The sequence below is a fragment of the Crotalus tigris genome, unplaced genomic scaffold (assembly GCF_016545835.1).
Source record: "Crotalus tigris isolate CLP2741 ecotype Arizona unplaced genomic scaffold, ASM1654583v1 scf7180000018549.3470463, whole genome shotgun sequence".
Taxonomy (NCBI): domain Eukaryota; kingdom Metazoa; phylum Chordata; class Lepidosauria; order Squamata; family Viperidae; genus Crotalus; species Crotalus tigris.
In genome coordinates, this window is record NW_024097072.1 from 225839 (window position 1) to 237963 (window position 12125).

Consider the following 12125-nt stretch of genomic DNA (forward strand, 5'->3'; position numbering starts at 1 on the left):
GTCCCCGCGGAGAGCTTTCCCGACGCCTGCAAGCAAGGCGCAGGCTCAACCGAAGCCAGAAAGGCTGGGTGAGTCGAAGAGGAAGACTACCGTCCGTCTGCCTCCTCCGCGCGGTTTTGAGGGGCCGGGACAGAAGCCGGAGCCGAAGAGGTCCCGCCGGGGCTGGGTATCTTTGGCCTTGCGCTGGGCAGGGGGCGAAGGCAACCGCCCTTCCCACTCACCCATTCAGGATCATGTAAATGGAAAGGGCCCCGGGGCAAGAAGGAAGAGAGAGCCCGAAGGGTCGTATTTGGGTGGCAGCTGCTACCGAAGAGCGATGGTGTGTGTGTGTGTGTGTGTGTGTGTGTGTGTGTGTGTGTGCCCCTGACCTCTGACCTCCCTTTCCCCCAGCCCCTATTTTCCAGCTTCCTACTCGGGAGGGGATTATTCCCCCTCTCCTCCCTTTTCTTCTTATTCAGAAAAGCAGCACTTTTAAAATCCGGAGGAAGCTAAACTAACTTCCTTCCTTCCTTCCTTCCTTCCTTCCTTCCTTCCTTCCTTCCTTCCTTCCTTCCTTCCTTCCTTCCTTCCTTCCTTCCTTTTCTTCACTTTGTTCAAGTTGAAGGTTTATTTATTTTTTCTTCCTCTTCTCTCCTCCACAATTTTGTTAGTAAGCCCCTTGATCAGAGATCCTACTGAGTCTGACTTTCGGGGCTCACCCCAAAAGGCACCCACTAAAAGAACCACACTCCCCCCCCCGTTTGTGGGAATTGGGCTGGCTGAGTTGAGGGGGGGGGGAAGATCCATGCTGCATTTGTTGTGTGAGATGCTTTTTCTTTAGTTTAAATTGTTTTCCAGTGATGGACATGCCTTTTCTTCCTTCAGCGGCAAGCCAAGGTCTGCAAAATAAGGGCGAGATGTCTTCCTCCTTCCTCATTAGTCCACTCTGCTCTGAAGTACGTAAGTCTTGGGACATTGCCTCCTAAGATGTGGCTCTGACCTTGTGTGGCCTCCATCTCCAATGCCAACAGATCTGCAAGTATCAGGGTGGCAATGTTTGAGATCCATATAGAGTCCTCCTCTCCATCCTTCCATATTGGTCCCGGGGGCGTAATCCTGCTGCTTTGGAAGGCCTTTTCTTCCATAGTGGTGCACGAGGCTGGGGCCACCATCAAGCCAGACTTGGTACAAATATTTATGTTGTTGTTGTTAATTGCAAAGTCTGACCCATCGCGACCCCATGGACAACATTTCTCCAGGTCTTCCTGTCCTCTACCATCTTCTGGAGTCCATTTAAGTTCACACCTACTGCTTCAGTGACTCCATCCAGCCACCTCATCCTCTGTCGTCCCCTTCTTCTCTTGCCCTCCATCTTTTCCAGCATTAAGCTCTTCTCCAGGGAGTCCTTCCTTCTCATTAGGTGGCCAAAGTATTGAGTTTCAACTTCAGACAAATATTTATAGACCACTATAAATTCCAAACATTGGAGTTGGGGGGGGAGAAGAGGAGGGGGGGGGGAAGGAGATAATATTTTGTTGGTTGCCAACAACACCAAGTGGCCACTCCAGAAAATCTTTCTGGTAGAGTCACCCAACCTTCCTTGTGGTCACACAGCCTATCTTCATTGATTAATAATAGGCAGAACAATCTTTGAATGGGTTGTACATCCCCTGTGAAGCTTTCAACTTCTCAGATCTCTGGGAACACAATCTCCCACCCCAAACCTACCCCAAGCAAGCTTGCTTGAAGACCCCACTCATTTCTATGGAAGCAATTGCCTGGAGCTCGCTAAAGGCTACCAATTCTTCTCACCGCTGGAGAATTTTCGAGGCGGATTTAAAAAAAAAAAAAACAGATCCAGGGGAAAATCGCCTTAGACCATTATCATTTTGGGGCCCACTACTTATCCTGATCTGGGTGGGAGATGAAGGGAGCCTACTGCGGGGCGCCCACACTTCTGAAAAGTATATCAATGAATACTGGAGGAAGGTTTTTTAAAATGTGTGTGTTGTCTTCAGTGCTGTTTGTCTCCCTGAAAGGTCGATTTGTGTTTGCGCCTCTGAGCGTGGGTTTGTGCAAATAAATAAAAGTTTTTATATTTCTGTCACAGTGCTGAATCTATTGCTTTAATAGTGTTCATTTCCTCTGCTGTTGACTACAAAGAATATATATATATATATATATATATATATATATATATATATATATATATATATATATATATATATATTCTTATATATATAGGTTTGAAGGAAGGAAAGGTTATTACTGAGCATTTCCCCTACGACAAGGCCTTTGGATTTATTTGGTCCTCTCCTGTCAGATCTGTCACCAACGCAATACACAATAATTTAGATCTCTCCTTTTCTTTCCTGCCCTCCCCCCAGTTACATTTGACCAAAAGCCAGATTTCCTTCCCTCCCTCCTGCCAACCCCTCGCCTCCTAAGCTTATTCATAAAGGAGTTTTAATCTGATTCTTGATTAGGCTTTCTAAAAAGCATCTCAACGCAGAGGCGAGCAAACTTTCCCAACGTTTTGTTTTGCAGCGAGCTCGAAACAGATAAAAGGAAAGCTCAAAGCGAGGAGTTGGATAAGGCAGGGCATTTCGCGGTACCTAAGAAGGTAGGGGGGTGGGTGGGTGAGTTAACAGGCAAAGGGACCCCAGGCTCTGTCACTTTAACTGGGGAACATCTGATTTCCAACTCTGGCAGATGGCTTCTGAGCCCAGATTTGCATGCATTGTCTTGAAAGCTGTTTTCGCGTCGGTGCTAGATAGATTTCAGAGACAGGTCTATCCCCCCAGATCGCCGTACAAAAGGAACCGGGGGTGGGGGGTGGGGGTGGGGAAGAGAGAATTGACACCAAGCCGCTTTGCATTGATATACAGACGTGCTGTTCTTTCCAGCGAGACGGACGGACGGACGCCGGCAAGGTTTGTGGAAACTCCGACGTTTAACGGATCTCTCCCGACTTAAAACACACACACACACACACACACACACACACAAAATAAAGTTTATGAAGAGCGTGGTTGCACGCGGGGCTTGTGCACCGCTCTCTGTAGGGATGGGCCGTGTGAAAGGGTACATTTTTAACCTGCTTCACCTCTTCCTCTGAAGTCCCCCCGGCCAAACACCTATCTCTGGAAAAGCAGCCAACCGACAAACAAGCAAACTCAGCTATCTTTCCATCTTTTTTTTTTCCACCATCCGGAAGCACGCACAAGGATGAGAAGGTGCCATCCGTATGAACCGCACGCCTGTAAACCCAGCTCTGAATTTGCCCCTCGTTTTATTTTCTTTTACTTTGTGTTTTAAAACAAACAAACACAACTCCCGTTTTTCTCCCTCCCCTCCCTTCCCTTCTCCCCCCCCCTCCCAGCCCAGCGAAGCGGCGGAGAATAACTGGAAAGGGAGGGCGAAGCGAGGCCAGAGGGAATCCCCTCGGAAAGGTGTTGCAAAGTCGAGGATGTCGAAAAAAGGTGCCTTTTTCTAGATGCAATTCAGAGGGAGCAGCTGAAAGCCGGGAAGCGCCACGCTGCCAGTTTAATTGTAATAATAATAATAATAGTAATAATAGCCTTAATAATCATAAGCCTTAAGGACAAATGCATATAAAGTCAAAATTGAGAAAACAGCAACAGACAGTAAGTGCAGCCTATGCAAAGAAGCTGAAGAAACAGTGGACCACCTGGTAAGCTGTTGCAAGAAGATTGCACAGACTGACTACAAGCAGCGGCATGACAAAGTAGCAACAATGGTGCATTGGAAGATCTGCAAAAAATATCATTTGCCTGTAAGCAAAAACTGGTGGGATCATAAAATAGAGAAAGTCATAGAAATGATAAAATTAAACTGCTCTGGGACTTCAGAATTCAAACAGACAAGCACCTGCAACATAACACCCCAGACTTAACAATTGTCGATAAGAAAGACAAAAAAGTCTGGATAGTGGATGTGGCAGTGCCTGGAGACAGCAGAATAGACGAGAAAGAACTGGAGAAGATAACAAAATACAAAGACCTACAAATAGAAATAGAAAGACTGTGGCAAAAGCAAGCAAGGGTAGTACCAATAGTCATAGGCTCCTTGGGTGCAATCCCAAAACAACTGGAGCACCACTTGAACACCATTGGCATTGACAAATTCGCTATTAGTCAATTGCAAAAGGCGGCCTTACTAGGAACTGCTTCCATCCTGCGACGATACCTGTAATACCATCAAACATCCACATCTGCCTATCCCAGGTCCGGGGGTAAGGACTCGATAGGTAGACAAAATGCCAAATCCAGTCTGAACATCTGGCTGACTGTACGATGATCCATAATAATAATAATAATAAAGTTGGAAGGGAACTTGGAGGTCATCAAGTCCGACCCCCTGTTCAGGCAGCTTGAACGGTCGGGATGCTTCATCGCTGCGGAGACGCAGCTGGAAACGCACACACACACACACACACACGCACGCGCGAGCGCGCGCGCGCGGTTCCCCTCCCTTCGACCCGGGTCAGTTTTAACAAAGCGAAAGGCGAACCGTTTGTGGGGAGGGAGGTAAGCGACTTTTTCAGTTCAACCCGCGATCCAAGGAAAGCCGCCTCCAGGCTCCCGGGCAGCCCCGCCCACCAACCCCGGCCAGCCCCGCCCCCTCGAAGCGTTTTTTTTTCCCCGCCCCGCCCCTTCCCTCTCTCTCTCTCTCTCTCTCTCTCTCCTTGCAAGCCGGACCGCCGCGCGTCGCCCTGTCTCCGTTGGAGAGCCGCTCTCCCTGGTCTCCTCCAATGGGGCGAGTCTATGCAAATCCGGCGCGCCTCTCAGTCGGCCGGCCGCCCCGCCCCTTTCCCTAGGACGTTCGCTCCCCCGGCCGTCACCCATTCATGGCGAAGTCGGTCCGGAAAAGCGGCCGCGCTTTTGGCCCCCGCCAGTTTCAAGGGTGCAAATCAGAATTTCCCGGGCAGCGCTTCGCCTCCGCCTTTGGCAACTGAGCCTGCTGCTCTCTCGCTCTCGCTCTCTGCTCCCACCCCTCCCTCCCGTGGCGTTTTTTTCTCTCTGCACCTCCCACTTTTTTTTTTGCGCTCCTTCCCGGCTCGCTCGGGCTCTCTCGCCCCTGGTGGACGAGGCAGCCGCCCAGCCAGCCGAGCCCCGCGTCTCCGGCGAGCAGGTGACCTGCGCTGTAAGGGAGGAGAAAGGACCGTGGCTTGGCATGTTTTCTCCGCGCTCTCCCTCCGGCGGCCGCGGCCGCTGAGAAGATGACTCGCCGCCTCGGAAGTGGCTGAGCGCCGCGACTTCTTCGGCTTGCAAAAAAAATCGAAAGAGTGGAGAGGGGGGCGCACAGAGACCCTCCGCCTTAGTATCTCCTTTAAGGCTTGCTTTGTGTCGTTTTGAAAGGACCGGGGAGGGGGGCGAAGAGAGGAAGGAGGGGAGGGGGGGGGAAATCAAACCCCTTCAAGACCCTCCACGCAACTCGTCTTGAAAAGGCGGAGGCTGATCTCGCCCGGAGAGGAATTGGTGCCGCTGCTTTGGAAGTTTGCTCCACGGCAAGAGAAAGAAAGAAATAAAGAAAGAAAGAAAGAAAGAAAAAAAGCCTAGTTTGGGTTTTGGAATAAACCTATATTTAATATATATCTTAAATGTTCGGGATCCAAGATACGTTAGGAAGAGGGCCGATCCTGAAAGACAAGGTGCTGGGGTCGGAGATGGATCCGGTCCGCTCCTGGGTCAGGAACGTCGGCGTGGTGGATGCCAACGTCGCCGCTCAAAGGTAAAGTAGAGCGAATCTTGAGTTTGCATGCTTGGGCATGGAGGGGGGTGAAGGGGGGGGGTTGCCGTCTCCCTCTTTGCTCTTCAGCCCCCCCTCCCATTTAGAAGACCGGTCCCAGGCCGATCTCTTCCTGGGTTTATTTGTTTCTTGCGCACGTTCAAGTTGGACTGGGAAGTTGGGCTCATCCTTAAGAAAGAAGGACGCGGCGCTTTCTCTGTAGCGCGCAAATCCAATTTCGAGGAATGGGGGGAGGAGGGAAGGTTATGTTGGCCTAGTCAACTTCGAAGGAAGCCTTCTTGGGTTTTCCTTCGAAGTTGACTAGGCCAACATAACCTTTCCCCCCCCACCATTCCTCGAAATTGGATTTGCGCGCTACAGAGAAAGCGCCGTGTCCTTCTTTCTTAAGGACGAGCCCAACTTCCCCCAACGGCACTACTGCGCCCAGGGGAAACGAAGGGGCCCGTTCTTCGGCGAGCTCAGGATGCTGAACTCTTCAGCAGGTCAGCCACGCTCGCCTCTTCAGCTCTCCAGGAGCTGATGCGCGGCGTCAGATTTACTTCGGGGGGGGGAAGGGTCCTAGAGGGAGGTTGCCTCGCTTCTTCTCTTAAGAAAGTCTGGCCACCCCTCGCGCAAACGTCTCTAGGATGAGGTAGTGGTCGCCTGACTTCCCGATTGAATCTGCGCCTTTTAAATCTTGGCCCCGAACAACGTCCGTCTGCAGGAAACAGAGACCCGATTTACCCTTCTTTATGTCAGGGTCTTTATTTCTGATCAGGCCGCGCTAATTCTAACCCCACCCGAAGGAAGCGTGTAGAGCAGGTGCCTCTGGAAGGCGAAGGTGAAGTTAGTGCTGAACCGCAAATGACATTTAGGCCTGGTTCACACAAGCCCCTTCAACCCATCTGTGATTTGATTTGGTTGGCGGGTTGAGTTGAACCCGGCAGCTGAGGGGTGACAAGGGTGATGGCTGGCACGAATGCTTTGCGAAGACCAGCCAATGGTGGCTTGTTCATTAACACCGTCTTATCCAAACGGTGGCTTACAGCACTGTGAGAAAATGGTTGTGCTTGGATCTGGAGTTCAGGTCAAACTCCGTCGAAAAGATCGTACTAAACAAGTGGACTCAACGGGCTACTTTCTCGGGAGCAAAGGTTAGGTTCCCGGCTAGGGAAACCCAATGCATGGAACTTGATATTAGAATCATGCAAGGTCGGGGTCATCTCTGCACTTCTTGGCTTAGAAGGCCACGCCAGTTTTAGGGTGTTAGGTGCCTGGAAGTTTAGTAACTTGACCTGGGTGAATGACTAAAGGGGAAGCAAAGCGGATGCGGGCTGAATTCACACAACGCAGCAAAGACACGGCTCAATCAATCAATCCATCGTGCTTCGTAAAATAAACCAACATCGCCCGGGTTCTCAGACCGCGCGACTTTCAAACGACAACTGGCGGGCTTGACGGAACGCAACGAGTCGAGAGCAAACAAATCGCACTTGAGAGTTTCCTGTGTTGTGTGAATTGGGCCGCTGAGACGGAGCTGGCCTCTGAAGAGTGCAACGCCAGGAAACGCCCGCTCTGCACCGCTTTATTCGCCGGGCCTGCTCTCCATTCAGGCTGGCTTCTCGGCTCCAAGATCGGGAGCGACGCCTGCTGAGTTCAGGGATTTCCCAAATTCGGGGGTCGCCCTTCGCAGCCAGCCTCCGGCAAAGGGGGTCCGCGCGATCCTTCCCCACGGATTAAAAGTAGGCGCCCTTTACTTTGTGCGGGACGTTCCCATTTAAACGGGCGACAGGAAGAGAATCAAAGCGGGACTTTGCGGAAAAAGTTTGAATTAAGCCCCAAAGTTTGTTGTCATCCGGGCTTGGCGAGGAGGGGCTGGCCACGGACGCGTTGCCCCTAAAACTCGATTGCTCCTGAAACGGGGTGCTTTCTGGCTCCAAGCGAGCAGAATTGCCGCCGCTGGGATCCAAACGCCGCAAAGAGCCAAAACAATAACCCACCTCTCTGCTTATTCCTGCGCCCCAGCACGCTTCGCTTTGACCGCTGCGGCGAACAATAAAGTCTTACCCCGGAGTAAAAAAGCCCTTTGGACTCCGCGGAAAGGGGCTTAGCCGGGTGGCAAAAGGGACCGGTAAACTTTCCTTCCCCCGCCCCTGCGAGCCTTGCAAACCCTACTCCGACCCCCTCGGGTCACTGGAGCTCAAGGGAGAGGAAGCCGCTTGGCGTCGGATGCAGCGGCTGATTTGCGCGCTGAGAAAGGGCCGGTAAACTCCCCCTCCACTCCGAGGCGCAAAAAGTTCCGCTCGGAAGCCAGGGACAGGATACCCCGGGATTGACTTGGTCTACTCTTCAAGGGAGTAGACCTAAGTCCTTTCCTTCCTCTCTTGGGGTGTCAACGTCTCCCTTCGGGGAAGAAAAAGCAGGGTCGACCTTCGCCGGGGCTGCGGGGGGTCTCTCTCGTGCGGTTCGGGCAGGTCTTTTTGCCTTCCCACCTGGGGCCATATAAGCAGACAGCAGCATCCCCCAAGTCTCCGGAGGAAAAAAAAAGATCCCAGATCTCTCGTGGAATCTTTCGGTGAGTGAGCTTCACGCACACAATTCTTAAAAAGCGGGGTTTTTTTTTTTTTTAATCGTTCTGACTCCACGCCTGCTCGAAGTTGGCTTGTACATTTGTTTGTTTTCTCCTCCAGAAATCAAATCTGTCTCGATTCTCTCGGTAGCTGCCAAGGAAGGCGATTTTAGATCACCCCCATCAAGGAAATTTGACTGTCTCTCCCCCCCCCCCACACACACACTTCCCTTACAAATGTCCTTCATTTAAAAGGGATGCAAAGACTGTCCAAGGACAATTTTAAACCGAAGCCTCTCCCAAATAAGTCCCTGACCCTAAACACATTAGCTTGGGCAGTTGATACTTCTGGTCCTTTGCGGAGGACCCAAGTTTTCGGAGGTGAAATTCGATGTGAGTAAAAGTGCGTTTCGGGTAAAGCTACCTTTCCCAGCCGTTTGTAAGTTTAAATCAAGATGCAGGTATGGAGAAACAGATCCCGTTTAATCTAGACAAGTTTGTTCCCAAACGGTGAGATGGATCTATCTACCCATGCCAATTCAACCCCGGTGACTTTTACTGGACTTGAACACAAAACTTGTGCTTTGATTGTTGCGTGGTATATGAATCCTAACAACCCTTCAGCTTGACAAGTACACACAAAATGACTTTTAACTCCTTTAAACGTGGCGGGGTTTTACTTCTACAGTAAGTGGACTTTTCAAGCCTCACCCCAAAATCTGTTGGGTTACAGAAGGCCGGTGGAAGCCAGTAAAATTTCCTTCAGAGTATTTAGAGTTATGTCCATAGGATCGGCGCAAAGGAAGAAAAGAACTGGAAAAGGGAAAGGGGAGGCTGCGATTTTGTGCGAAAATGTTGGCAGCCGCTTCCTAAAATCCCCGGGAGCTTCACTCTCGAGTAAACAGAGAGAGCAGCGCCAACGATTGTACTTACTCCAAGTCCCAAAAGAAGCTGGGCTTGGAATAAACACGCTCCAGTGTGATTTCCGGGCCAGTTTGACACCGGATCGAAGGGTTTCCGACTCTTTGCGGGGAAGGTGTGCTGATTTCCAAGTGATCCTGTGGAACTTCCCAAGAGCAAGTGCGTGGATCGTCTCATTGCCCAGTTCAAATATTTGGAATATTTGAAACCCCGGAGCTTTTTTTTTTTTTAAGTATGTTTTTTTGGGGGGAAGAGAGAGACGAGCTCGCAGCTCCGGGAAAGATTTTTTTTTAAAAAATGAATCCATTATATCTTGTGTTTAGGTGAACAATCCATAAACTTTCCGATCCAGCGCAGCCTCTACTTTCTCTCCTCCCCCAATCAATGCGCACTATAGGCGTCGGTGACCCTATGGAAAAAAGAGGTCCCCTTACCGCTGTTGATCATCCGTCATTAATCCGAATTAGACTCCTAGAACAGCGCAATCTCTTTATCCGCCCGCAGCACCAGCCCAAAGAGCTGGGTCAGTCTGGGAAATGGTGCCGCCTCGGGGTTGGGTTCCCCAGACTCTCTTATTCGTGGCTGGCACAAGTACCATTTATTCAAACTAATCCAGTTTTCTTGCTTGGGAGCAATCCTAAACTATTCCTGTTTAGCTCAGTTAAAACATGTCCCGCTTGTTTGTGGTTCAGTAGGTTGTGTGAAGGCAGGCAGTGTGAGGGTTAACGCTAGCTTCTTCCGACAGTGGCTTCAACTGATTTCCAGGGGGCTTATTTCCGTGTAAGCCCAGCAGCGCAACAATATTGTGGTTTTCTCTGAAAATAACAAAAGCTCACCGGAGTTTTCGGGACAATCTTGCTATTTTAACAATAACTTGAGGAATGGAACGGATCTAAAACCAGAATTTTATTGAGTGAAGTTTCTCTCTTCAAGCTGCTTTAACCCCGATTATTGTTTAATAATCGTTGGCTGCGCGATCGGAGAAGGAAGCCCGTTCTGCTTGGTGCGTGGCATCTACAGGGCTGGAGGTGGCAAAATAAAACGGTTATCCGTGTCTACTCACAAGTAAACCCCATTGGTTCTGCCTAGGGCTCGGGTGCCGGTGTGTAGAACTGAAAAGTTCGCAATTTCAGTTTCATAACTGCGGGAGGAAAAACAAAAACAAAAACCCAGGGATAACATTATTTTTGAGAAAACGGGAAATTCAGCAGGTGAACCTCTTGTTCTCCCCCTCCTCCGCCTGTCCCTTTTCTTCTTCTTTTCACGCGCTCTTACAAGCGACTCGAGGTTTGAGTAGGCACCCCCACCCGCGTCCACGACCGGATGAAGTGGGCGGACGGCAAGGGAGAAAGTTTGTAAATAACTTCTGAACATTCCCTGGATAGATTGAGCGACAAATTAGCCCTCTGAATGTTTGTTTAATCGAGCGGGTGGGTAGTTTCTGGCTTGCTGTTGCAGCTTCAGAACCTGGATCAAAGTATGAGCCCATGGTTTATTTAGACCCGGGGCGACTTTAGAAAGTTAGCCGTGGTCAAAATCCACCGTGCAGACGTAGTTTCGGTTTGCAGAAACGGAATGAGAAAAAGGCGTTTAAGTGCCTCGAAAAGAACAGGCGCAGAATCTCCGCTGCTCTGGCCCGCACTCTGTGTCCGCGGTCAGGTTCACACGACGGGCTAAATCCTAAAGTGGCTTGAAGGCTTTTGGGGAGGGGGGCGGTGTGTGTGTGTGTGTGTGTGTGTGTGTGTGTGTGTGTGGAGTATAGGAGTGTTGCTTGAACACAGTAGTTCGGTTTCCAAAACGGGGTTTCTGATTCAGCTTATCCGACAACTAGCCATTTGAGTTTGGTGGGATAAATGCTTACTTAAGAAGCTTAGCACGCTGCGTGAGCGGAGTGTACTAAAACGGATTCTCCTCTCCGCAAACTTTTGTTTTGTTTTGTTTTCACCCAAGGCCCCAAACATAAAACGACCCGCTTCTTAAGAGAACGCGAAAAACCCAATAGGAACAGGGTCCGGCTTTGCGTAATGTGTGAACTCAGTCGCGGTTTATCCGGTCCAAACCTAAGGCAGCTTAACAGCGCAACATTTATTTAAAAAAAGACCTCCACGGGCTGCGTTCGCGCCAAGCCAGAGTATGATTGATCAGAGAGCCCTTGGCTGAGTTCACACGATTCGTTAACCCAGGAAAGGTAATTTCCTCGGTCACAGCTGATTAAATTCCCGCGCCGGCTAATAATTCCAAAGCGAAGGCGTCCAAAGCCGGGGGAGGGGGGGGAGACGTGGGAAGTTTCCTGCGCAGGTAAGTGTGCTTGAAAAAGCCGGAACGAGCCTGTTTTGCGTCCCGGAGACAGCTGCCCTTGTCCGCGCGTGGGTTTGGGCCGGAGGGCGAGGGCTGGGGGCCGCGAGGACTGGGGCGAGGACTGGGGGCCGCGCTCGCTCGCTCGGTCGATCGGTCTCTCGTCCTGCCGCCTTAACCCGGACTGCCGTCTCCTTCCTTCCTTCCTTCCTTCCTTCCTTCCTTCCTTCCTTCCTTCCTTCCTTCCTTCCTTCCTTCCTTCCTTCCTTCCTTCCTTCCTCCACAGCGGCGTGGCTTTGTCTCGAGCCCACTTCGAGAAGCAGCCGCCCTCCAACTTGAGAAAATCCAACTTCTTCCACGTCGTCTTGGCTCTCTACGACCGCCAGGGCCAGCCCGTGGAAATCGAGCGGACGGCCTTCGTGGACTTCGTGGAAAACGACAAAGTAAGGGCGTCGCGTTCTGGGCTCCGTCCCGTCCCGACCCACTGGACTCTTGCCTTTCTTGCCTGCAAACCCGCCCCCCCCCAAAACCCCCAAAAAGGTCTTTCCCAAAATCAGGCATCCAGGCAGCTTCTTTAAAACAAAACAAAACAGAAACAAAAAGCGATCCT

At 50.8% G+C, this 12125-nt stretch overlaps 1 protein-coding gene across 5 annotated transcripts in view; it reads left to right on the top strand.

Moving 5' to 3' along the window:
* The first annotated feature begins 4824 nt into the window (after positions 1 to 4824).
* The window catches only part of EBF2 (EBF transcription factor 2), a 198430-nt gene continuing 191129 nt past the window's right edge, over positions 4825 to 12125 (top strand). The window contains exons 1-2 of one of the 5 annotated variants that reach the window (XM_039354182.1): positions 4825 to 5733; positions 11802 to 11958. In XM_039354182.1, the coding sequence (XP_039210116.1) occupies positions 5603 to 5733; positions 11802 to 11958 (288 nt within the window). In that variant the 5' untranslated portion in view covers positions 4825 to 5602. Of the gene's footprint in view, positions 5734 to 6233; positions 6383 to 8089; positions 8306 to 11801; positions 11959 to 12125 lie in introns of those variants that run through there. The other 4 variants (XM_039354181.1, XM_039354180.1, XM_039354183.1 and 1 more) reach the window with 4 other exon arrangements.